This window comes from Zalophus californianus, chromosome 10 (genome assembly GCF_009762305.2).
Source record: "Zalophus californianus isolate mZalCal1 chromosome 10, mZalCal1.pri.v2, whole genome shotgun sequence".
NCBI lineage: Eukaryota > Metazoa > Chordata > Mammalia > Carnivora > Otariidae > Zalophus > Zalophus californianus.
In genome coordinates, this window is record NC_045604.1 from 28,169,573 (window position 1) to 28,195,918 (window position 26,346).

The following is a 26,346-nucleotide window of genomic DNA, read 5'->3' on the forward strand; positions in this document are numbered from 1 at the left end:
CGGGTCAGTGCCCAGGGATCCACTAAGGACCTGGCCATGCATTGAGTGCTGGCCAGGTGTTTGTACCTGGCTGGCTCTCCCTTGCTCTGTGACGGGGAGACAGACCACAGTCAGTATTCACAGAATCAATCAGTATTTGGGAAGAAAAGCATAATAAGTAAATGAAAATACGGATGACTCTGGGTTTTTCCAACCTGGTTTTGCACAAATGGCTGAGATCGTGGTGTTTTCCATCTCTCCCCTCAGGTTCTGTCCTTAAATCACCCTGTAACTTTGGATATGTTATGTCTTCATTTCTTTTGGCTTCAGACTCCTGTTCTGCAATGCATTTCTAGTAGCTTGGGAATTTGAGAGGCTTTTGTGGGAACTATTTTTTAAACATATTTTTTTCCGACTACCATATAATAGATGGTCATTGTAGAAAGTTTGGAAAATATAACACGGAAAAATTAAAACTGCTTATCATCCCACCTCTCCAAAAGAACTCATCGTTTTGGTATGTTTCCTTCCATTTTTTAAAAAAATACATACATACATATACTTTTTTAAACTAAATTGGGATTTTCCGTATATAGTTTTTAATTCCCTTTTTTAAGTAAAAATTTTACTATGCACACTTTCCCGAATCTTTATCTTCCTCCAAACATGTTTTCCGTGGCTGCATAGTAAATATTTACCCATATGGATAATTTATTTGACCATCTGCACGCACGATCTACTTTTAAAGCAAGTTCAAGCTGGACTTTGCCTTTTGGAGCCTCCTCTTTAACCTCATCACTGCTGATTATTGGTTTTCAGAGGTGAAATTTCTGTGGCAGCTTGAAGCATGGGGGTTTCCAAGTCAGGAAGAAAACACCACCTGTTTCCTCCAGACTGCGTTGGTGTTCTTGCTCTGGGCTGGCACTAGAGGGCGTGCTCCACCCACTGAGTGCTGCGAGCAGGTGTTGGCAGTTGGCAAGCACTATTTTGGCTCAGCGAGAGCAATGAGAGAAGACCAAGGGGTGCGAATCAAAGAGAGATGTAAAACTGGAAAATGGAGGGGAGACAAAATAGAGAAGCACACTGTTCACTGCTTTCTGTTCATTCCGACCAGATCCTGTCCTGACTTAAGCAATGTACTACAGCCCTCTGGGGGTGACCTGCTAGCACTTTATACACAGGGAAAGGGGCTTCTTCACTCTAAACAGGTTAGGCTGTACTGCATGAAAGGGAAAGGGAATTCTCTTTCTTTCTTTACAGCAAGATTCAGGTGAGACTCTATAGGAGACTTTCTCAGATGTAAGGATTGGATAGTCCTGTAAGGAGTCATCTAGGGGAAAAACTGTGAAGTTTTTCCACCCTGGAGAGTTTAAAGAAAGAGAGCAGAGAGTGATGGAGAAGGTGACCTCTCGGAGGCCCATCTGGCTCTAGGATTCTGCGAGTCTTAGACCGAGAGTGCTCAGAAGCAGTGCCACACTCCACCCTAACAATGGGGTCAAGACATTCTTTCCTGCTTCTCTCTTCAATGAGAGACACTTTCTCCTGGGTGTTTAACTTCTCACTGGGCTGATTTGTGAAGGTTGCTTTGACTCCTCTCTCCCCGCTGTCACCCTTCCCCCACTGCTGTTCCAAACAGCCACACAAGGGAAGAACTCCAGCTCCTTCCCTAGGAATCACCAGAGAGGCTGTCTTCCGCCCAGAATGTTGGCTCTTAGGCAAAGAAGGTGCCTGAAGTGGTTATAAACATGCCAGGCTGAACTGGCATCTCATCTAAATATTTGGGTGCTCCTTCCCCAGTCCTGCCCCCACCCCCATGCCAAGGCACCCATCTCACCTGGAATGGGGCTACACTGGACACTGGGGTGTGGCTTTGTGTCCTCCATCTCCAGCTGGAGCTCGTCCAGATCCAGGTCATCTGAAAGGTGAGAACAGAAAGTGGCTTGGGGCCCAGGTCTTGGTGACAGTCAAGTTCCACCTTTCTCCAAATGCCCACCTCTTTAAGCAGTCATCCCCAACTCAGTCTGCTTGGCACAGGTCATCCCAGCAGCTGTGCACATCTGTTCTACTCTTGGGTGTAAACATTCAGTCAGTTCCTATTATCCACATGTGGATTATTTGCATTGTCTGTTCTTTACAGCAAACTTTCATCTGAAACTCTCTCATCTCGTCCTATAACTCAGCATGCTGTGTCCCCTCCAGGCAGCCTAGTTACCGTGCATGCTGCTTAGAGTTAGGGTGGAGGCTGCCTTAATAATGAGAGCTGGTAAACAAATAGTTCTCCACATTGGCCAGTCCCCCACTGTAATTCCCTGGCCAGTTGTGAACACCACGTGCTAGGAAGAACATCTTCTTTTTATTTATTTATTTTTTTGTATTTTTAGAGAAAGAGAGAGCCCAAACGGGGTTGAGGGGCAGAGGGAGAGGGAGAGAGAGAGAGAGAAAGAGAATCTTAAGTAGGCTCCATGCCCCGCATAGCACCTGAAACGGGGCTCAAATCCATGACCCTGAGATCATACCTGAGCTGAAATCAAGAGTCGGATGCCTAATCAACTAAGCCACCCAGGCACCCCAGGAAGGGCATCTTCTTAAGACAGAGTAGTTGAACCAGGGATAGTGGGTGAGTAAAAGCCATACACTTGAGAAATGGTCAAAGCCACTGGGAAATTAACTTAGGCAAGGCATAAGTAAGTGGGAAAACCATGGCCATCCTCAAGGAGCTGAGGCCCCCTATATCAAGGGCCCTTTTTTGCTTCAGGCATAAAGGAATTGTGCTCCTATATGCTGTGTTGTTGCAGAAGGTAGAGTCAGGATGGATCATAGAAGGAGGCAAATTAACAATTCAAATGGAGAAGTTTTCATTGTTACTAACACAAATCAGCTCCCACACTTAGAGCTGACAGATAGAGAGGTGGGCCTGAGGTCCCCGGGCGCTGCATGCAGTGCCTGCCATTTGCTGGGCTTCGGGCAAGTGCAGAGGACCTCGGGGATGACAAAGACATGGTCCTGCTCTCAGGGAGCTTATGGAGACGGAAGAGAATCAAGCACTCACGTCAGAATTCGCTGTGTCAACTAACAGATTTATTTAACAGTAAGGGCTAAGAGTCTCTGAGCCCCTACTCTGTGCCAGCCTCCGCCCAGCAAGTCATCTTCATGGTCTCATTAACCTTCCTGGCGGCCACATGAGACAGGTGTCCTTTGACACCATTTGACAGATGAGGACACTGAGGCTCATGGAAGCGAAGCGGCTTGCCCCAGGTCTCCCAGCCGGTGCGCTACAGGGCAGAAGTCCAACCCCAGTTTGTCTGACTACAGAGCCCAGGTATTTAACCTTTATGCTCTCCTGATTTGGGGGGGGACTGGAGGGGATGGGGGGCAGCTTTACAGATGCACGAGCTGGGCATAATTTGTCCCCAGAGGTGCTGGAGCAGAAAGTCCCAGATGTGAGAAAGGGCACTTCTATGCTGAGTGAGAGGATGGACTAGATCTTTACTGATCCTTCCCTATTCTAAGTCTAGACCCTGCAGTTCCTTAGCCTGAGAAAATAGGATTAGAAAGATAAATCCATTGTTAAAGAAACTCTGTAACTTGTTTGAATCAAGTAGGATTTTTTTTCTCATCTTAGTCACTATTGCAGCGTTTCCTAAACCCGAGCCTGTGAACTCCAGGGATGTTAGGGATACCTTGGGGGTCCATAAATTCTATAAGAACTTTGAAATGATCATCTTAAAACATCTTATCATTTATAAAGACAAAACTCTTGTTTGCGGCAATAATTCATCATTGAAAGACTTTTTTTTTTTTAAGAATAAGACTTCAGTCTCTCTAGTGAGACTGGGTAAGGTGTCTGAGGCCCTAAGTGATACAAGGGACTTGCTTCTCTTCAGAAGGACGCCTGTACGTTACCCAGGCTTCAGAGACAGTGCCCTGTGGGCTTGTCCTCCACCGCACAGGTAACAGAGAGGTGACTCTGTGTCATGCTTGTCCCCATCTTTGACTCATGTGGTTTGTTTCCTTCCTCACCACTTAAAGGGTAAACACCTTTAGTTGGGCATTTTCCCAGGAGGCAGGAAGGCTCACTGTGGAGCTGCCCTTGGCCCAGACACCATCAGGGCGGGCAGGCGGCTGAGGTGTGCCCACAGAGTCCTGGCATTTCCTCTCCTCTCTACCTTTCATTCCCTGCCCACCGGGCTCTCCAGAATGGAGCTCAGCAATTCTTTGAAATCAGAATGCATGAATGAAACGCAAGGGGTGAAGCCCGCGGACTCTGTCCGAGGCTGGGAAAGTCACAGCCAAGGTGTTAAGTAACCACTCTTCAAACAAGGAGGAAATCAAATCTGGCTGCAGCCGAAGTTCCTGGCTTTCTTCCTCAAGGCTTATTAGCTCCCACAGGAAGTGGGGGGCCCTGCCCTAGCTCCCGTTACCGGCGGCAGGCAGCCCACAATTCTGACGCCCTGTGGCTCTCCAAGACCTAAGCCTGGTGGAAAGTTTCACCTTGAAGAAGGAAAGTTTCCATTCCTCCTTCCAGCCCCCTGAGGGAGTGGACCGCAGACAGACATCCGGGAATGTCCCCTGGGGACAGCTGTCTGCTGGCCTAAAGCCAGCCTGGCCACTGGGCTCCTCATGGGGTCCTCACACCCTCCCCGGGGAGGGGTCTGGGAGAGAGACCCCAGAGACCCCCTAACTGCTTGCACAACACTGGCCTCCGCAAGCTGTGTCCCGGACTAGACAACGCACCTTCCCCCCGCACGCACACGGGGAGGCTCCCCGTAAGAGTGTTACTGGTACCAGTGAGTGCCGTCTCTACAGCCTGTGGGTGTGTAGTATCGTTCTCATGGTACAGAGCAAAAAAACAAGGCTGAGCAAGGTTAAATAGCTTGTCCCAGGCAACTCAACTGGTAAACCGTGTCATTGGGTTTAGAACCCAAGTCTGTCTACACCAACATAAGACGTTTTTCTTACATGTTTCGTTTTGATTTTTCTGTTTAGCTTCTCCAGGGACATAGTGTGGAGAGGGGGGTAGAGACTGAAAAAGAAATCCAACTATCAGGGGCCCTTTTTGGCTTCTTCCTACTTCTACCCGTGTTCTGTCCCATGGGGTGAAGGTGAGGGGGATGGAAGCCCTCCTCTCTGCCCCTTTATCTAAGACACCACTTGACAGAGGATCCTTAAGCCCCCTCAGCTGCCTACCTCCACCCTTCCTTCCCTTTACCCTAACTGTTCCCGAAACAGACCCATGTGGTCAAGACCCCTGTGGCCCTTCTCAACAAGGTCCTCTTGCACCCAGTGGCCTGTGATAGTCCCCACGCTGTTCCATTTGGCTCTAGGATGTCTAGTGAGGGGACTTTTTTTTTTTTAAGCAGGTTTAATTTAATTGATTTAATTCAATCCTGCTTGGCTCAGGTTGATTAGAAAGTGGATGTCTACTCTGAGAATGCCCTGAAGTTGAAGGGCCCATGTAGCCAGGAGGCAGCTGTGGAGAAGGAACGTGTGAGCCACGAGGGCAGGGGTGCTCCGTAAGACGCAGCTCAGGGAGCCCCTTGTGAACCGCCAAGGGCTTGGCAAATACGGAAACATTACTACTGCCCTTGTCATCCTCACCTGCTCCGCAAGTACTTCCGGGCTACATCCTTGGAGAGGCAAGGTGCAGAGGTCACCTCCCACGTCACCCTTGCGGTTTCCCTCCGCAGCCCCTGCCAGAGCCCCTCTCAGGGTCCCCCAGGCCTCCTCCCTAACTTCCTCTCTGAGCCAGCCCCGCCCCTGGCCCAGGGCCCCCATCACTCACAGTGGTTCTCAGCTTGTCCGGCCAGAAGGCCGGGGGGCCTCTTCGGAGCCTCCTCCTCCTCAAGGTGAAAGTCCTCAGCCTCCCACTGCCCAGAAGCCTTGAAGAAGCCGGCACAGACGCCATAGGCACAGCACTGGTAGGCATAGGGCACCTCCAGGATCCTGGGGGCCAAGGGGGCACAGGGGCAAAATGAGCTGCCTTAGGAATGGTTAGGATGCCAACCCACGGACCCGGCACTCAACACTGGCCTTTCAAACCCGATTATGGTGCAGGCAGTCCCCTGGGCTTTCTTTGTACGGATCTTACAGTCTGGCTTCTGCCTCTGAAGGGCTCTGGCATCTTCCAATCTTTTCCTCACTCATCTTGAGAATGAGATGGTAAGATAAACTTTCCGCCGTTTATGGAGTCCCCTCAGTAGGCTCAGAGTGGGGAGCAGCTCACCCAAGATCACACAGCACTCTGGTGCTCTGCTCCCCTCCCAGCCAGCAACTCTTCCTTCAGATTCCAGGAGACGGGGATTCTCCTAGTGACTCTTGCTTTACCCTTGCCCTCAGGAAGACCCACGCCCTGGCCCCTGGCCCCACCCCTGGGCAACAGCAGAGCTGAATTTGGTGCCCTCTGAGGGCGAGGGCGGATGCCTCCAGGCATCTCGTTAGCTGGCAGAGGCGGCGGCTTGGGCCACACAGGCTGTGGTCCCGCTGCAGGCAGAAGGCCTGGATGTCATTAGCACCAGGGACCGGCCGGGCTGCTTGTTTCCCACTCCTGACCACAGGGGCCCAGACACTGCCCAAATGAGGACAGGCAGTCTGCGTGCACTGAAGGGGACAAGGAGCAAGGAGGTCCAGGGGGACTGCACATCACCTTACTCCTGTCCTCACAGGAGGGCTCAATGTCCCCTGGGGCTGATGGTTGGGACAGAAAGAAATGCTATGAATGAGATGAGGAAGGGGAAGCGTGAGCCCTTCCCACACAGTAGTGGCCAAACCCTATGCCTCTGGGCCATCAGGTTTTTCTCGAGGTGAAGCCCTATGGCTTTCTCTCTGTCCCTCCACAGCCTCCCCAGCGACTCCGGGGCAAACCAACCTAGGAGTTGGGGAAAGCCAGGCGCTCACCTCAGTTTTGGGAAACTGTCCTTGGAGAAGGCCTGGGATAGAGCCAGGTTCCCTTTGAGCTTCAGATGCATCAGGCCCCCAAGTCCAGCCAGGGGCAGTGTGGTCAGCTGGTTGTCTGTGAGGTCCCTAGGACAGTGGATGGTCAGGGTTATTGGCAGTCAGTGGGGTTGCTGAGGGGCAGGGCTGTGCTGAGGGTGTGACCAGGGTGCCTGGGATGGAAGCAAGAGGAGAGGAGCAGAGGACAGAAGATCAGCATAGAGAGACGAGAGCACTGAATGCTGGGGGAGGAGGATGGTCAAGGGTTGCTAGAGGCACCACGCATAACTCACTCACGCATTCATTTATTCATTCATCAAATACCATATACCAGGGACTGCTCTAAGGTAATGCCAAGCCATCCCCATTTGTAGGTCACAGAGTCCCTTAACCACAGCTCCTATGCCCAGGTCCCAGTCCCGTGCAAGGGCCCCTATCCACCCACTAGGGCATCTGCCTGTACCTGCTTGTCCCTATTCCCCTGCTTTTCTGACAACACGGGAGGCCAGAGTCGGGGATCAGACAGAGCTGGCCTCTAGCTACATGCAGGGGTTTGGTCATCCATTCTGTTTTGCAGGGATGGCTTTGTAGCCAGAGATGAGGACATGCATGGTCCTCTACTGGAGACACATTACAGGGAACCAGGGCTCCAAACCAAACACCAGGACCACAGACTGTGCGTCGTGGAAACAGCCTGGACTAGAAGGCAGGAAACCTGGCGCTGTCACCGACTCCCTGCATAACCAAGGGGAGTCACAAATCTGCCTGAGTTTCAATGTCCTCATCTTTCAAAGGGATAAAAATATCCACCCTACCTATCTGGCAAGAGTAGAGCAAACAGGAGAGGGAAGACCGAAGTGCGAGGCTTTTTTGCAAGGCTCCGGCCCAGAGTCCAGAGAGTGGCAGACGGGAGGGGCACTGTGAACCGCCTGGGAGGCTTGCATTCTGGCCTTGCTTTGAGCAAGCTTCTCCCCCCTGGGCCTGGAGGCCTCCCATGTGAAGTGAGGGATTGGGCTGGATGATCTCTGAGGCCAGGGCTGGAGCTAGCCCATAAGGGAGTCTAGGCATTAATCAGAAAAGGGTCCTGTCGGGGTGGACACACCTTTGGGACATGCAAGCAGGCAGTCAGCTCACCCTTGGGTGAGAGCCCTTGTGCATGCAGTACACAACCTGCACCACAGTACGTGGCAGCCCCATCAGAGGTCCCTTCCAGCTGTGACCTAGTGACCATGCAGCCAGTACTATATGCTCCCTGTTGGCATCCTATGTAATTTAGGGGACCTGTGATCCTCTGCCACCCTGCAGAATGGCAGCCCTCTAGAGTTACTACTCATGCAGCGGACTGCTGAGCTGAGACCCTGGGTTCCCACATCTGTGGCCACTGTCCCAGGTCGTGAAGGAGTTTCGGGCTCGAACATCCTCTTTGTTGGTACATGTAGAGGCTGGGGGAAGGGCCCAAGACAGGGGGGCACTGGGAGGGCCAAGGCCGTCAAAATGCTGCCGAACATTAGCAGATGATATTCCAGAGCTTGCAGGAGGCAGGCTCTCTGTTTATCAGGCCCCCCAGTCTGTCAAACGGACTGTCAGAATGATTGATTAGGCTGGAGGCCACCTCCCCGGGATGTGTGGTCAGACATTCATGCATGTCCCTACTCTGGGGTGGGCCCTCCTGCCCCAACTTGGCCAGCCCACGGTCCTGACTGGTCTCCATCAAGTGGGAGGAGAGTGCAGCGAGCACTTACAGCTTGACTAGGGAGCGTAGGGTCACGAAGGCCTCAGGGTGGATGGACCGGATGGCGTTCCAGCTCAGGTCCCTGTGGACAGAGAGGGTATTACAGGTGGGACCAGCAACATGTGGAGGACTCATTGTTCCCATCCTGAGTTCTCCTTCCCTCACTCCCCATCTGAGCCGCCCCCAGTAGCAGAACCCTCAGCCTTTTGGGGAAGGCACCTGCTGCCTGGCTCCCAACCTGGCTGTGGCGACAGAAAAAGGGATTTGGCAGATTGGTTTCCGAGCCTCATCAACTCCTGGGTACCAGCTGGAGAAGTGGCTTCAGAAGCCATCTGGGGGGGGAGGCACCTCTCGTGGGTGTGTTTGTGTGGGTGTGTGTGCGCGCGCACACATGCACGTGCGCTGGGGGCAGGGATATAGAGCAGGGACACTTTGTGCATGCCACTGCCATGTGTGCTATGGGTATAGAGCATGCCTGGGAAAGGGGCACAGTGGGCCCCTATAGGGCCCACCCCTGGATGCTGCAGGATACTTACAGGGCTCGCAGGGAGCTCAGCTGGCTGAAGGTGTCAGCTCCAATTTCCCAGATGCGGTTGTGTTGGAGGCCGCTAGGGCAGCAAGAGAGACTGGATGAGCCAATAGGCTCAGACCCTGGCTCAGTTCCACGCCCCCCCCCCCCGTGCACTAAGAGGAAGAAAGGAGAGCCCCCCACTTCTCCTGGCATGGGAAGAAAGGGCCCAGCCCGCGGAAGTCACCAGAATTAAAGGGAGCACAAGGGGATCCGGTTGCCTTGGGTAAGTGGGTCAGGAGACAAAGCCACAAAACCATCCCTGTGGCCCAAAAGAGAGTCAGTTTCCAGGGTTCCCACCGGGGCTGGCTCCCGGCCCAGCCAACCTCGCCCCTGGGTCCTCCAGACCTTAGTCCGGCAGCAGAACACTGCCCCGCCCTTGGATGACCCAGTGGCTGGCCCAAGCTGGGGAGCAGAGCTCAGTGGACTGCTTCTCTGAATGGGAGATGGAGCCTGTACCTCAGCAATGCTGAAGACCCTCTTTCCTTTGGCATCTAGACAAACAGGACAGACCCTCACACCCCTATCCTGCCTGGGCCCCAAAAGGCGTTGCCCTGCTTAGGGTCAGGGGACAGACATGGGAGGCTCAGGAGACCCAGCAAGTTTGAAAAAACAGAAGCTGGGTGAAAAGAGCTTAGAGCATTTTTTAAGTGATTTTTTTTTTCCTTGTCAAACGTGAATCCTGGGTTTCTGCTCCTGTGTATGAGTGTGCGCGTGCACAAAGACACACTTGTGTCCTGCCTCCCAGCCCTGATGTGCCTGACCCTGGCCCCCTACTGGCCCAAATCACTACTGACTTTCATCGTTGTGACTGACCCTCAGTGAGCCACCTTGGGACTGTTTGTGTGGGCCCATCATCTGTGGTCCCTGGAGGCCTCGTCTAGGCCTCTGCTGAGCCCCCAGCCCTAACCCCCAGATATAACAAGCTCAGAGAAGGGAGAAATGTCCGAGTGTACACGCTGACCCCCTCCCCCAAGATGTGCCCCAAGTCTGGCTTGCATGACTTCACCTTGCCCCTGCCCCCCCGCAACTCACATTTCCTCCAGCTTCTGACACCTGTGCAGGCTAGGCAGCTCCTCGATTTGATTATGGGACAATTCCCTGGGGAAGAGAGACTGGATGAGACAATAGGCTCAGACCCTGGCTCAGTTCTACACCCTCCGCGCACTAGGAGGAAGATAGGAGAGCCCCCCACTTCTCCTGGCATGGGAAGAAAGGGCCAGGTGAGGCAGGTGAAGACCTGAGACCAGGTGAGGATGAAGCTGGGGGCCAGGAGAAGCAGCTCTGGCAGGACGTGCCTTCCTGTCAAGCAGCCAAGGGCTGGGAGGACCCTGCAGGGATGTGGCTGTTGACACACCTCATGGCAATGAGACTTCTCTTCCCTTCCCCCTGCTGAGTCCTGCTCCTCACCACAGGGCCTGGATGGGGCTGATGTGGCATTTTTCCAGCAGGGCTGCCCTCAACCACATGAGGGCCTGGGGGACCCTGGAGGGTCCTTGGGGGAGGGGGACAGGAAGTGAGAGGGGCACGGAGATGAGCAAAGGAGCAGAGGGTGCAGAGACTCTGAGACGGTCAGCAGGGACCGTGTCAGGCCTTACTGGGCAAGCTGGTCAATGCCAATCCAAGTAAACATCACCTGTAGTCCCCACACACAGAGTCCCAGGGAGGGTAAGCTGGAGCCTGTGGGGCTCATCTGACCCAACCCCTTCATTAACAGATGAGGACACTGAGGCACAGAGAGGGGACAGAACCTGCCAAGGACACACTGCCAGTCAGTGGCAAGGCTGGGTCTGGCACCCATGTCTCCAGACACCCAGTCTAGTGCTGCTGCATGTGCAATGTCTCCTGGGTCAGTCTTCCCATCCTCAGCTGTGGGCTTGGGTCCCTGCGGAGGAGCCTCAGATTCCGGTTGGATTCAGGAGGGAGAAGAAAACTCCCCTTGACTTCACAGGCCACTTAAATACCTCCATGGTTCCAGAAGAGATTAATGTTCTTCTTACTAGATAAGTAATGCCACTGACTGAGCGCCTATCATGCGCTAGCACTACGTGCTATGTGCAGGACATACATTTTTTTTCAACCCTCACACATTTATCCACATTTTGCTGATGAGGCATCGAAGCCCTGAGACCTTAGACAGTGAGTCCAAATTCATACAGCTAGTAAGTGGCAAAGCTGGGCCTCAAACCCTCGTCCGACTCCAAAGGCCATTGTCCTTTTGCCCGGAACAAGAGAGGACAGCCCAGTCCCTCCCGGGCAGTTTCTCAGCAGAAGCCCAACTTGTCCCACTCTCCAGAAAGAGTGGTAACCCAGGGGGACAGAAGCAGGAGGGCCCCTGCCAGCCCATGGGAGCAAGGGCACAATGCCAAGACTGGAGAATGCTCGTGAGCCACTCACAGGACTCGGAGCCTGGGTAGCTGTTGGCACAGCCCCGGTGGGAGCAGCTGGATGCCTGCGCGGGTCAGGGTCCTGCGGAGAGAGCAGAGACAGAACTGGCACCGGGCCCAGGGCCCTGCCATCCCCGGCCCCCCGTCTCCAGCTCCGGGCCTGGTACTGACATGGGAGTTCTGAGCTGACAGAAGTGGCAGGAGGCACAGGGCAGGCGTGGGGCCGCAGGGGGAGAAAGCAGCAGGCCTGGCATCTGAGCACAGAGCTCCCCTGGGACTGGAGGCGGCGGGGGGGGGGGGGTGGTGGTGGGCAACAGACAGAGAGAGACACAGCCCGGGGACTCTCTGCTTGGCAGACAGCCCACCACACCCACCCATCGTGTCCCCACCCATTGTCTCATAGTGGTCCCCGGCAACACGGACAGGAACTAGAATCTGTCTGCCCTCCTTAGAGATGGGGGTAGCCGTGGGCAGGGAGTAGGTAGGAAAGACGAAACAAAACCACCCCAGCGGGGCCATGGGAACCACGCGCGGAGTCTGCTCCCTGTGCCCCTGGGGAAGAGGAAAGGGGTGGGAAAGAAGGGAAGGACCCGGGGCTGGGACAGAGAGGGCTGTGGGGGCAGGTTTGGCTAGGGACAGGGTGTCCCAAGAAAGACCCAAGGCCAAGGTCATTCTTGAGGAACTATTAGTTCCCTCATGGAAAATTTTCCAGATGCCAGCAAATCTCAGGGAAGACAACAGAGGCACAGAGGAGAGAGAGTTCCTGTCTCAGCCGCGCCGTGAACGAGCAGGCCGCTGGCTTCCTACCACTCTCTCTGGGTGTTTGCTTGACTGTCCCATTCATCCTCTTAAATGTACCAAGGGCCTACTGGGCTCTGACACCCCTCCCCCACTCTACAGGCTATAGTAATAGAAAATATGAGAAAATCCTTGTTGGAATCATGCTTCAGAAAGGCAAAGGAGATGTGTTTCCACAGCCTTTCTCCCCCTGTCACGGGTCCTCAGCATGCTCACGGCTTGGGGTTAGGAACTCTGAAGTCATGCCTGAAAAATCCAAGCATGGTCAGGAGAAGACCAGCCTCCTCACCCCCGAACCATCTGCCACCTCCGGCCTTTCCTGCAGCAGTGCCATATCAGGAGATGGCCATGGGCCCCTGGGGCTGAGCCAGGTGACCTCTGGGCCAGGCTGGAGCCAGCAGCAGAAGCAGGCCAGATAAGGGGCAAGCAAAGGAGCTGGGCAGCCTTCCGGGGGACAGGCAGACAGAACACCTCCTGGGGGCAAAGCAGGGGCACAGAAGAGGTAGAGGCTGAGTATATCCACTCACAGGATCTCCAGGCTGGTGGTCCCTTTGAGATCTGGGAACTCCTGGATGTCCGTGGCACCATTCAGGGATCTGGAAACAGATGCGACAAACTTGGAAGGGTGGGGTCAGGGCATCTCGATATCTGGGCTCCCCACCATCATTGATCTCCCCTGGAGAGACCCTACCTTTGGGGGAAATGTCATCTTTCCCCCCAGCCTCAAAATACCCCAGCTACTCAGGCCCTGTTGGGGTGGAGCTTGGCTCAGCAGGGTCCAAACTGCCATTTCCTTAAGTTGGCCCAGCCCCCAAGAGTCGCCAACGGGAGAACACAACCTGGCATCTGGGCCCCAGCATGCAAAACACAACAAATGAACAAAGAAAAAAAATACAGGCAAGGGACATGGGAATGGCGTCTGTCTAAAAGGCTCCAACGTGGGAGCTTCTGAAAAAGTTCTTGCCTGCAGGGGTTTGCTTATTAGAGACTGAGATAGGGTCTCCCCCAGATTGTCATCCGCTAAAGCTTTATCACAACCTTCCCACCGGCTCTCTCTTAGATTGCTTTAGACAGATGGCTTTTCCCCTCCCCGCCGTCCCCACCGGTGAGGACAGGGACCCAACCAGGCACAGCAAAAATGGGTCCTGCCAGACCACAGGGAGGCAGTGTAGGCTCCAGGAAGGACCCTCTTGGATCTGGAGTCCAGGGTCCTAGCTCACGGCAGAGCAGAGCCCGGGAGCCTTGGGATCCATCTACAAAATGTGCTACCACCACCCACCTCACACGGTTAGAGTGACAACGAAAAGTGATAATGGACATGAAGGCGAAGTGTGTGCTCGAAGATGTTAGTTATGTTCCTGGGATGCCATATGTGGCGTGTAATCCGTGGAAGATTTTTGAAGAAGTGGGACTTGGGCTGGGAATGGAAAGAATGGGAGAAAGGAAACAAGGGAATGCCGTCGGGCCCAAAGCCGTAAAGGTGGTGCAGCAAAGGGCCGAGGGACCCATGCTCCAAGGTCACTGGAGAACCACACCCTTATCCCATCATTGGTTCCTTCAGCAAGTATTTTTGGAACAGGTCCCTGGAGCAGGACCCTGAAGAGGCCAGATAAAACTCCTGGGCTCTTTCACTCATCTGGGATCTGGAAGGAAGCCATGGGGAGCTGAAGGGAGGCTGTTCAGTGCAGCCAGATCTGGGAATAGGCCTGAGCAGAGGCTGCAGCACCGAAGACCAGGCCTTGTAGTGGCGGCTGTGCCTGCAGGTGTGAGACCTGCAGAAGGGAGCCAAGAGGTGGCGGGAAGCAGGGAGGCCTGGGGGAGGTCCAACTTACAGTGTGTGCAGTTTAGGCAGGTACTGGAATGCTGACCTTCCCACAAACTGGATCGGGTTATCATAAAAGTGTCTGGAAGAAAAAGACCCAAACACTGAATTTAGTTATTCGGTCCTTTGAGCCGGGACCTAGGCCGATCTCTGCTTCGTCCTCTTACCCCCGAGACGGGGAAAGAGCACACAGGGGAAGGCACCCCCTCCCAGAGTCTGGCCTCCCCAGCCCCGGCCCCCCTCCCCCAAACACAGCTCTGCACCAAGAGACGGGAGAAGTGAGTACTCACATCGTCTGCAGCAGAGGGTTCCCCATGAAGGCCTTTTCTGGGATGGCCCTGATGTTGTTGTTATGGAACCCTCTGGAAGACAACACCATGAGTCAGTGAGGACTTGGAGAGAGGTGTGGAGAGGGAGAGATGGAATTCCATGAAGCTTCTGGAAAGCTGACTAGAAAGGCCGTAAGACCAAAGAGACGTCAGCCTGGAGACTTGGGGTTCACCTCCTGCCTGGGACGTGTCCATTCCGTAACACACCCGTCCTTTTCTCTGACACTTGTAAAAGGAGGGAAAAGTGGAGCCTCAGGGAGCCGGGGGGCCGGGGAGCAACTTGGGAGCAGGAGGCTGAGTTCAGATCCCAGGAGACACGTCCTCTCCTCAGTCATTTGTGGAGGGAACCCCACAGGGTCCCCAAGAGGAAGCTGAGGGTGTATAAGAAAAACAGAGCTTCTGGGGGTTGCAGGGATGAGAGATGTTCCCCAAATGGAGGCTGGCTTGGATTCCAGGCCTGAAGACTAAGGAATCTAGAAGGGCAGCGGCAGCAGGAGGGAGGTACCAGCTCAGTGTCCAGGGCTCTGGAAGCCAGGAATTATGAGTTTGGTTAGTTGGGGCAAACATTTTAAGATAAAAGTTGGACTGAGAAACACATGATCCAGGTTGAGCAGGCCCCTCCCAGCCACCCTTTTTTTCACTGGAGATTTCTAGTGTCTCCTCATGCCTTCCCTGCCTCCATGCCCTCTCTCTCTTCCCTCCCCTCTCCTTATTATTCCCACCTTCATGCTCGCCCCACAGGTCTCCCCAGACACCCCCAGCCCATGCCACCCGCCTAGGCTGCTCTCCTCATTCTCTCAAATTCCTTTGTGAATTTGCTCATTATGTTTTTGGACTCTTCCTTTATGTCTAATGCTGAGCTAAGCTCTGAGAGATTTAGAAGTTTCTTTAAACTTGTCCTCAAGCAGCTTTCTCTCAGTAGATGTAGAGATACAGAGACAGACAGACAGACACACCTATACTCATTGGGGACTCATTGGCAGTGGAGGACTTCTGACCCTTCCCCCAAGTTGGTCCGGTTGCTCCTTATCTGCTACACACACCTGGAATTCATACCTTCCAGCTTCTGATGGGGGGGGCGATGGGGGGGGTGGCATGGTGTTGGTCCAGCAGGTCTCAGACGGTAGTTTGAGTAAAGATGCTAGGCTGCCTGAAAGTGTGGGGCTCTGCTCAGAAATGTCAGGCTCCCTTAATCTGGTGCTGCTTTACTAACAATAGATCTCCTACTGCTTGCCAAGAGCCTCTCCTCCAGGAAGGTTGGTCTTTCTTGTGGTCATCTCTCTGCCCATTGAACTTCCAATCTCTACCTACTTGGTTCTTCTGTCTGAAACGCCACCCCCCCACTCCCCTATCATGGCCACCTAAATCCCATCCATCCTGTAAGACTAATCTCAGAAGTATTCGTCCACAATGTTCTTGCCACGTCACTCGGGATTCCCAGTCATTTTAGCTACTACTGTACAATTAGGGCTGGAATTATATACCGACCCGAAGCTGCTCTGTCCTGGCCCCTGACAGACCTAAAGGGTCCTCGGGGATAGCCCGGGTCTATCTGAATCCTTGATTATGTTTAGTAGCAAGCAGAGGGCTTGGCACAGTTGGTGCTAAAACAGAATAAAAAGAAGAGGTGTCTGTGGGGAACCACATCCAGCTTCTCATCTCCTCCTTGGAATCAGGTGCTGAGGAGTGACCCTGTTAACCAGCCCCCAGCTCCTCTCCTCATTCATCTCTGGACGCACCCCAACCAAGGCAGGGGCAGTGCCAGGCCCAGCCTACCAGGAGGTGTCGTGTCCATGTGTCTCTCCAGGCTGGAAGGGCCCACGGCCATTTCTGCTGATGACACACCACTCGGAAACGCTCCATGACAAACTAATGAGGTCTGTGACTACTCAGACCCGCGCTGGGGGCCGGGGAGGGCACCCAGCTCCAGTTTTTACAGACCACGGGAGATGAGGGTGTGAGGGAGGCCCAGGGCTGGCGGCGTCAGCCCCCGCCCTTGGGAGAAGAGAGGACACCCCCGGAAACCAGCAGAGATGCTTACAGTTCCTGCAGTCTGCCCAGTGTCCGGATGGCGATGGGGAACTCCTGCAGCTCATTATAATTCAGGTCTCTGGAATGGAAAGCAGAGCCGTCATTAGAAGGGTGGCTTAACAGGGCATGTCACGGCCCCTGAGAAACACAAACTTGGCTCTGGGATTGGCCGGAGAGATGCGTTTTCCAATTTGTCAGATCCAGCTGTCAGTGCCTAGAAACACATTTTTGGAATGTTCATATTCCATTCCTACTCCACAAATCCTCAGGCTTGAAGGCTTCCTGGCAGCAGAACTATTTTGAGGAGACCCGTGAGGGATATGGATACCTGGAACTGACTCCTTCAGGAACAGTCCCCACTGGCTGAGGAAAATACCTCAAGCCTTTGGAGACATCAGTGGCTGGGGAAGGGATGGAGGGGAGAATGAAGCCATCTTTACCACCTTGTCACCCACACTAGGGATTCTGGAAGGTTCCGTCAGGCTAGTTGCGGCCTCTGCCGTCTATCAGAAAGATCACTGCTTCTTATCTTTGGGTGGCGGCAGGATGGCTTACACGTTTCTTCATTTCCTGATTTTTTTTTTTTTTTTACAATGAACATGTGTCACACGTACAACCAGCAAACAATGGAGGCAATTTTAAAAAGTAGTAGCCAGTAGGGGCGGCTGGGTGGCTCAGTCGGTGAAGCGTCTGACTTTAGCTGAGGTCATGATCCCAGGCCTGGGATCGAGCCCTGTGATGGCAGGCTCCTTGCTCAGCGGAGAGCCTGCTTCTCCTTCTCCCTCTGCCCCTCCTCTCGCTCGTACTCTGTCTCTCTCTTCTCTCAAATAAATAAATAAAATCTTAAAAGAAAAAGTAGTAGCAACCCAAGTTGGAAAGGAAGCAGGGAAACATGCATTCTAATACATGATTAGCAGGAGTTTAAATGTACATAATCTTTTAGATATGATTCAACAGGATCTTTTCAGATTAAAAGATTCATACCTAGTCACCCCAAGTCCAGGAATCTGTCCTACAGAAAAACCCCCCGCCCCCGGTGTAAAGGTATATGGACGGGGATGCTCAGCACAGTGTTGTTTAGGCAGCAGGGGCCAGACTGTTGGCCCACACATGATCACAGCTTTGCACATTCCACCCTCTTAAGGGTCTTCTGTGTTTGTGCCCTTCTGGCAAGGACAGGGTAACGGGAGAGAGGAGAAATGCACAAGACCAAGAGTCAATCGGATTTTCATTAGAGAAGATTTGGAACTGCCTGTGACAAAGGAGCTCCAAAGTCAGGGGGGCCCTGCCAAAAGAGAGGGGTGCTTGCATTGTGGGGAAGACAGTACAAGGTGACTGGGGAGTAGGGAGTAAGAGCCACAGAAGACTTTCCGGGAGTTTTGCTCTATGTTACGTGATGGGATTCTTTCCCTACCACTGCTATGAGAGACTTCAGAAGAGATAATCAACCCTCAAGATTTTTTTAAATTTATTTTTTAAAAGATTTTTATTTTCAAGTAATCTCTACACCCAATGTGGAGCTCGAACTCACAACCCTGAGATCAGGAGTTGCATGCTCCACCGACTGAGCCAGCCAGGTGCCCCTCAACCTTCAAGATTTTATTGTTATTATTTATTTATATATTTTTAACTTTCAAGATTTTAAAGTTGACTTTTGTTTCCCTCAGTGGCCAATGAGTTAGCCCCATATGGAAATGTGCCTGATTGTGCAGGGGTTGCCTCGGTGTCTCCAGATTCCCGTGGCTGAAGTCTGTGGTACAGTCTCAGGTACAGTGTCCCTCTTGACCCCCCAGGATGATCCCAGCCCAACTTCTCTCAGTCTTTTCAAGCCATCCCTGCCCTGACCACGTTCATGAGAGGACTATCCAATGCCAGGATAGGGGACCATGCCGAGGCCTTTTAATCACAGAGCGACTTGGCAGGTTCTGTGGGTAAATACTATGTTAACACAGAGATAATGACAGGTTCCCCTACATGACAAGGTCATTACACTTAATAGTCCACAGGTAGAGCCAGAAACCCAGCCCAAGGGCCAGAAGAGCAGTGACAACCGTCTGGCAGCCAATGAGCTGGATAATTGCGCCCCCTCCCCCCCTCCCCCCCAACACACACTAATTACCCGATTACACTCAGACTCCCATGGCGATCTTGGGTAATTACAGCATAAACCCTCCCGCTTTGCTCTGCTCTGCTCCGTTCCTTCGTGAATCCTACACATTTCCTTCCAATGACTCAAAACTTGATCCGCTCAGATGGACTCTTTCTGGTCTTAGATTTTATAAAGGATCCACCCTCACATCTCAATGTCTCCAAATTAAGGGTCCCCCTTTTAACTCTGCTCAGCCCGTTCAGGAATTCTCTACCATCACACAAGGAGAAATGGATAAGTAACAGAAGAGCACTTTCCATTAAAGCCTTCCTATTGTGGTGTCATCGTAAATGCAAAGAATTGCACTGGCCTGACCTCAGAGCTTCGGCTCACTGTTCCATCTCCCTGGAACACTGTAGATGTTTGCATGGCTTACACCCTCACTTCATTCAGGTCTCTGCCCAAATAACACCTCATCAGAGAGGACCTATCTGACCGCTCTATTTAATATAGCCCAGTCCATCACTCGAGTTCCCTTACCCTGTGTGGTAGATTGAAAGTGGTCACAAGTCTTCTCCTTTTGCAATACGTAAGTGTATCAGATCAACAGCCTGTATGCCTTAAACTTACACAATATGTCAACGATACCTCAATAAAGCTGGAGAAGAAGACGTGGCCACAAGTCCTTTGTGGCTTCTCCAATCAAGAAGTGGCCTCTACTTCCCCACTCCTGAGACTGGGCTGGCTTGTGACTGGCCCTGACCAACAGATTGAGGCAGAGAGGCCATGGTGTGAGCTGGTCTGAAGTCATGAGAAGCCTCAGCCTGTGCCATGCAAGGAAGCCTGGGCTAGCCTCCTGCAGAGGGGGCCATGTGGAGAGGACCAGACAAAAGCCAGCACCAAGGCCCCACTCACAGACTTGTGAATGAGGCTTCTCAGAGCCCCTAGCTGTCGCTGAACCTCTGGCTGACTGCAGCCTCATGAGTGAGCCCAGGGGAAGGCTCCAGCAGCAAAGCTCCGCAGACAAGCCAATCCACAGATGTATGAGAAACCATACATGACTGTTTCACACTGCTATGTTTTGGGCTGATCTGTTATGTAGCCATAGGTAACGAGAGATCCTGCTTTTCTTTTTCTCATAGAACATATTGATATCTGACATATATGTGTCTATTTTCTTCCCCCCTGCTAGAATGAACATTTCTTGAAAATGGAAACTTTGTTTCATCTTCTAAACACCAAAATACTGGCACAGAATAGTAGCTTAACAAATATTTGTAGAATGAATACATGAGGTCTAGATAAATGGATTGATGAAAAGCATTAAAGGACTCTTAAGAGTATCTAGGATATTTGGCAGAACATCCTTAAGATTTTGAGGCGGATGTCAGAAAAGGCACTTAGAGAATCCTGAGAGGCACCATGAGGCTTGCCCAGGGCCCCAGAGACCAGGGGACAAGTCCCATGTGATTTTGCTATCACCGAGCCTTCTACAGTTCACTGGACTCATGTCCAGGCAGCCAAATTGAGTAGTTTCAGCCTTCCTTGGCAGTTTCTGGACAGGAATTCTGCCAGGAATGGCCTACCAGACAGTGGGAAAAGACAAAAAATAAAAGGCATGTGAGCTAAAAGGCCTTTTTTTTTTTTTTGGTAGAGAAAAGCAGAGAATAAAAACTGCAAATGTCAAAAGAAATACTGCAAACTACATACCAGTGGGGTGGCCTGAATTTTCCCATTTGGACATCTATACACATTCAATGACCTGGGTAACTGGTGAAGCCCTGCTTCGTTTGTGCTGTGTAGATGCACTCTCTGGCTCTAACTGTCCAGGAAACATGTCTTTGCAACTCTCTCTGCCCCTGATGGATTCAATTCAGTGCAACGGATGTTTGTTTCCTGCTCAAAATATGCAGAGCATTATGCGGGGGAAAGTGGAAGTTAGAGAGATGGGTGAGAAACAGCCCAGTAGGGACAAATGCACAAGACAATCAGATGAGTGGGGACCTTCAGAGATCACACGGAGTGGGGAAGACCGGGAGGGCTTTGTGGAGATGTGGCGTCTGAACCGGATCTTGACAGCGGGGCAGGACTTCCATAGGCAGAGCGAAGGAAAGGACGGGTGCATCAAGCAGAGAGAGAAATGGTTTATAGGAAGTATGTGCCATGGAGTTTGGAGAACACATAGCATCGTTTGGTTGAGCAAAGGGCAGTATTTAGAGGTGAGGCTGGAGGGGTGTCTCCCTGGACTGCTGTATACTCTCCTAACTGGAGTCCCTGCCTCCAAGTCATCCACAGAACACCCTTGGTTGAGCACTGATTATGTGTGGGGCACTAAGTGCTGTGCCTGAACGGTCTCTTAATCCTTAACACAGCCTAAGAGGTAGATACTGCTATCATACCCATTTTATAGTTGAGGAAAGTTAAGACAACAGAGATGTTAAATAAGTTGCCCAATCACACCCAGTTATTAAACTGCTGTGCCAGAGACCACTATCTGTCCACCAAAATCCACCCTCTCCTTTCTCTACAGCCACGCAGCCCAATACCATAGCCACCAGTCACGTGTAGCTGTTCAAACGTAAATTAATTATGTTAGTAAAATTCAAAGCTCAGCTCTCAGTTTCACTAGGGACACTTCAGTGCTCAAAATATCATGAGGCAAACGGCTACCATATTGGAAGCACAGATTTAGAACACTTCCACCATCACAGAAAGTTCTGTTGGACGGCGCCATCCAAGAGTAATGGGAGGAACAGCCAGGGCAGAAGTGATTTTTACTTCTTAAAATTTTTTGAAGTTTACTTTATTTAAATTTAGTTAATTAACATATAGCATATTATTAGTTTCAGAGGTAGAGTTGAGTGATTCATCAGTGGTATATAACATCCAGTGCTCATCACATCACGTGCCCTCCTTAATGCCCGTCACCCAGTTACCCCATCCCCCGACTCCTAGTGCAGGATTTTTAAATAGCCAGCCTGTCTCCTCCGTGGTCTCTCTACCCTTCCACTAGCTGGATGCCAAAGACAGTGAGATTGTGGGGATGGCAAGATCCTAAGAAGCCAGGTCCCTGAGTCACCACACAGACGAGGGCCACTTGACAAGAAGAAACACCCACTTTGGGCTATCATAGGATCCAGAAATAAACTTCTATTGTGTTTGAGCCATTATACATGTTTTGGCCTATTTGTCAGACAATTTAGCTTACCTTAACTAATTCGGCATCACAGCCAGGATTTGAACCCTGGCAGTGTGAGTCCAGAATCCACACTCTTAGCTGCTACACATCTGCCAGAAAGATCTTTTTAAAATGCCAGACTGCCTGTGTCACTGTCCTGCTGAGAAATCTGAAAAGCCCTCCTCATTAGTTACAGCACAAAGTTCAAATTCCTGATGCCACATGTAATCTTCAGCTCCATCTACCATCTCGGCCCCACGTGTCTTCCCGGCCTTGTGTGTTTCTTCGTGCCCCTCATGCTCACAGCCTGGGATGCCCTTCCCCCCAGCCTTAGCTGTTGAAATCCTAGCCCTCTTTGAAGTCCGGCTCAAATATACCTTCCTTCGCACACCCAACCCCATGCCTGCAGTCAGAATGAATCACTCGCTTTCTTGGTGCTTTTCTGATGTTTTCTCCAGAAACATGCTTAGCGTTAGAGTGGTAATAATGGTGGTGGTGGTAATAATGATGATAATAATAATAGTAATTACTATGGAACAGTCACGAGTCTGGGTGATTTATATATAGATATTAATTCATTTCATTCCTGTGCCAACCCTTTGAGGTAGATACTACTATCATCTTCATTTTGCATGTGAGAAACTGAGGTACAGAGAGAGGCAATCTGAGCACAGAATGGAAGAGCTAGGACTAAAACCCAGACAGTTTGAGTCCAGAATGGGGTTATCTGTGTACATAGTGTCTTCCCCATGAGACAGGGAGCTTGCTGCTATCAGGAAGCATGTGGGTTCCCTGTTGGGTCTCCTGAAGCCCAGGCACAGGGCCACATATGTGAATAGTCATTGTCAAGGATGACCATTTGAGCTTTTGTCAAGGCCTGGAGATGGAGGCTGCTTTGGCCTTTGTGGCTGGCTGCATTGGGGCAGCGTTTCTGCCCCTTGGGATTAGAAGCTATCATGCAGCCTCTTGGCAATCGCAGAAAGACCTCTGCTGGCACAAGCTCATTTGGTCTGACTTCTCCATTGCAGGTGTAGGATGTGGTGTAGGATGCCTTAAACTTCAGCTGGAAAACTCATCCATGGCTTTATAGTCTATTATCTTTAACAGCCCAGAATCAGCCAGAAGCCCAGGAAGAGTTCATTGTTCTGTATGCCGCTCCCAGGAGCTGGGAGCGGCCAGAGAAGGGCTGAGGTTAAAGAAAAACCATTCCCAGTTCCAGCCAGAATTCAGTTCGGGGGCTGCAGCTGTCCATGGCTAACAGTCCCCGTCATCTGCTCAGCCACTTCCAGGCAAATCCAATCAAAACTGACGGTAGAACCACACAATGGGTAAAAGTAGCTAAACAGGTGACCCAAGCCCCAAGCTGTTCAAGGATCCACATCCCCAATTTTCTCCTTTCCATCTGGCTCTGCAAAAATGGCCAACTCCTGAGATCTCTGGGGAGCCTCACCATGGATATAGAGCACAGAGATGGCAGGATTGAACAATCATCTTTTCTAGCCCCTTCTTTTTATTGATAAGGAAATGGAGGCTCAGAGAGAAGAGGTCAATCACTGCCAAGTCCCAGAGCCTGGATCTGAAGTTAGGTCTGTTGGCTCTTGGTTTAACATCTTTTCTATAGTCCACCCAGAGTTGCATCCTAGCTAGGCTCCAAGTAGCAGGGCTGAGAAAAAAGTTTTAGGGAGAGTGAGAAGGAGGATAAACGGAGAGGGAGGACCAGGCTTCTTCCCAGGGGAAGAAACTCCTATGGCAGCCTCTTGGGGTGCTAACAAGCATGTCAAAGCCAATTGGTGACAAGGCTAGATGCCTATTTGTGTGTTATGCGTTTCAGAGTAGAAAGAGCTTTGTCCTCTGTGTACCAACAGGATCACCTTGAACCAGTCACTTAACTTTGCTCAGTCTGTTCCTCACCTGTACATTAGGGATGCCCATTACATAAGGCTGCTCTGTTCACCTGGTCCAGAGCCTGCACAAAATAGATATTTAAATAATGCCAATTCAGGATGCCCAGGTGGCTCAGTCGGTTAAGCGTCTGCCTTTGGCTCAGGTCATGATCCCAGGGTCCTGGGATCGAGTCCTACATCAGACTCCCAGCTCCAGCGGGAAGCCTGCTTCTCCCTCTGCCTGCCCCTCCCCCTGCTTGTGCTCTCTCTCTCTCTCTCTCTCTCTGAGAAATAAAGAAAAGAAAAAAAAAAACAAATAATGCCAATTCTTTTCCCTTCTTCCTTTTACTAGACATGAGATACCAGAACAGATACTTCTATTCATCAGGCACTGCAACAGCAGACACACAAGTTGGTCTATCTACTCCTCACAACAATAAAGAAGGATTAATATAATTAATTGGGCTTCCACTTACACTTTTATTCTCAAGGCTAACATTTGTGTTTATTATCAGATCACAGATAAGGGCACATGGAGGAATGTGGGTGAGCCTAGCTCCCCAGCGTGAAACACAAAACACAGACGTTCCTGATTGTAAACTCTGAGCCGTTTTTATCTCCCAAAGGCCTGTAACAAAGGCGGGCAACAAATACATAACTTAATTGCTCTTCCCGTATTGCAGACTGAGGCTTTATCTCAATCTGACTCCACATGCTCGGGGCAGATGACCTGGCGAGCCAGGAACCAACAAAGACTTTATGACTAACAGCATTGTTTTACCTTCTAAACAACCTACATAAAAGGCCACCCATTAATAAATGCAGCAATTAGTAAAATTGTCCTCAGTTTCTATTGAGAGACACAGACACGCCTTCCTCCTAACCTCCCTCCACCCACGCTTGCTTCCCTGCCAGAAAGAAAATTGAGAAAATACCCAAAGCGACAGCAGCCCCAGCTGTAATGAAAGCTGCCGACCTCTGACACTGCCATTACTTGCTGCTCTGCCCTCATGAAGCACCTGGGATCAGAGAAGCCCAGCCCTGGAAGGGAGGCACGGAACAGTCCAATCTGCTCCCACACGGGACTCTGAGATTCCAGGAGGATGGGGATCCAGTTTCTGCCTGGACAAGGCAAATGGCAGGGCTCACGGACGAGGCTGGGCGTCCAGGGTGCCACAGCAGGGCTACTCTGAAGATTAAGTAACATCCTGAGCTAGAGCACCACCTTTCCTTCCTCCCTTGGCCCGTGTCCTGTCAGCTGGAAGATCATAAGTTATGCGTTAAGTGTCTTCCAAAGACGATCATCATATGCCACCTAAGACTTCTCCCACCTTCTTTGAAGGTGTAGACAAGGCAATGTGGACATTTCACATTCTCACCACCCTCCCCAGAAAAGCCCTAGCCACACTTAGGAATGGTACAACAGGACCCCGTCCTCTAGATGTGGGCATACCCTGAGGCAGCACCTCCCTCACCTGGATGTCACGGGCCCGTTAATGCAGGGGACCTGAAGGCTTTGAGATTGCCCTGGTCCGAGCAGGATGCAGCCTGAGGATTTGTCCTAGTGACTTTAACTCACTGGTCTAATGTCAGGGTCCTGGGCTTCAAGCACAGGGCTTACGGGGAGGGCACCTTGCCCCAAGGCAAGGATAAGGGACCATCCCAGTGGGTTCAGCCCATGTTCGGGGCTTCAGTTTCTCCATCTGTTTCTCTAGGAGGGGTCTGGGCTGGAGACTCTGCACCGCACTAAGTATGGATGACCGGAGCTGGGATGAACCTTAGAGACTGGAGAGTCCACTGTCCTCACAGTACAGGTGAAGAAACTGAAGCTCAGAGAGGAACAGGGACTTGCCAGGGGCCATAAACCCATTCATGTGTTCAATAAATATTTATTGAGTACCTTCCTTGTGCCAGGCACCATGTCAGGTGCTACAAAAACTCATGGAGTGCGGTGCCTGGGTGGCTCAGTCAGTTAAGAGTCTGCCTTTGGCTCAGGTCGTGATCCCAGGGCCCTTGGGATTGAGCCCTGCATTGGGCTCTCTGCTTGGCGGGAAGCCTGCTTCTCCCTCTCCCTCTACCTGCTGCTCCCCCTGTTGTGCTCTGTGTGTGTCAAATAAATAAATAAAAATAAAATAAAATAAACTCATGGAGAGATGGGAGACAGACAACCAACAAACAACCGAAATAAATAAATAAATAGAATCAATATCAGATTGGTGAGTGCCATAGAGAAAATTAAGTAGGAAAAGGAGATGGAGAGTAATAGGAAGTGTTGCAAAATAGTGATCGGGGAGGACCTCACTAAAAAGGTGACATGTGGGCAAAGACCTGAAGGATGTGGATAATGAAATGGAAGAACTTTCCAGACAAAGGGAAGAGTCAATGCAAAGGTCCTGAGGCAGGAGCATATCCGCCTGGTATATCCAAGGAAGCCACTGTGCCTGGAGTAGACTGGAGGAAGAGGTGGCAGGGTGTCACATCACCTGGGACCTTGTGGAACTTGTAGGCTTCTTTCCAGAGTATGATGGGGAGCCACTGGAGGGTTTTGAATAGAAGAGTAACATGATCTGATTTGTATTTTAAAAGAATCTCTCTGGCTGTTGTGTTGAAAATAGACTGT

At 51.4% G+C, this 26,346-nt stretch overlaps 1 protein-coding gene across 3 annotated transcripts in view; it reads right to left on the reverse strand.

Moving 5' to 3' along the window:
• LGR6 (leucine rich repeat containing G protein-coupled receptor 6) overlaps positions 1–26,346 on the reverse strand; it is a 118,667-nt gene that overhangs the window by 4,766 nt on the left and 87,555 nt on the right. For all 3 annotated transcript variants that reach the window (XM_035721970.1, XM_035721972.1, XM_035721971.1), the window contains 11 exons: positions 16,587–16,655; positions 14,507–14,578; positions 14,227–14,298; positions 12,922–12,990; positions 11,607–11,678; positions 10,245–10,310; positions 9,178–9,249; positions 8,652–8,723; positions 6,874–6,999; positions 5,762–5,922; positions 1,814–1,894 (listed from right to left, as the gene is read on the reverse strand). In XM_035721970.1, coding sequence (XP_035577863.1) covers positions 1,814–1,894; positions 5,762–5,922; positions 6,874–6,999; positions 8,652–8,723; positions 9,178–9,249; positions 10,245–10,310; positions 11,607–11,678; positions 12,922–12,990; positions 14,227–14,298; positions 14,507–14,578; positions 16,587–16,655 — 932 coding nt within the window. The remainder of the gene's footprint in view (positions 1–1,813; positions 1,895–5,761; positions 5,923–6,873; positions 7,000–8,651; positions 8,724–9,177; positions 9,250–10,244; positions 10,311–11,606; positions 11,679–12,921; positions 12,991–14,226; positions 14,299–14,506; positions 14,579–16,586; positions 16,656–26,346) is intronic.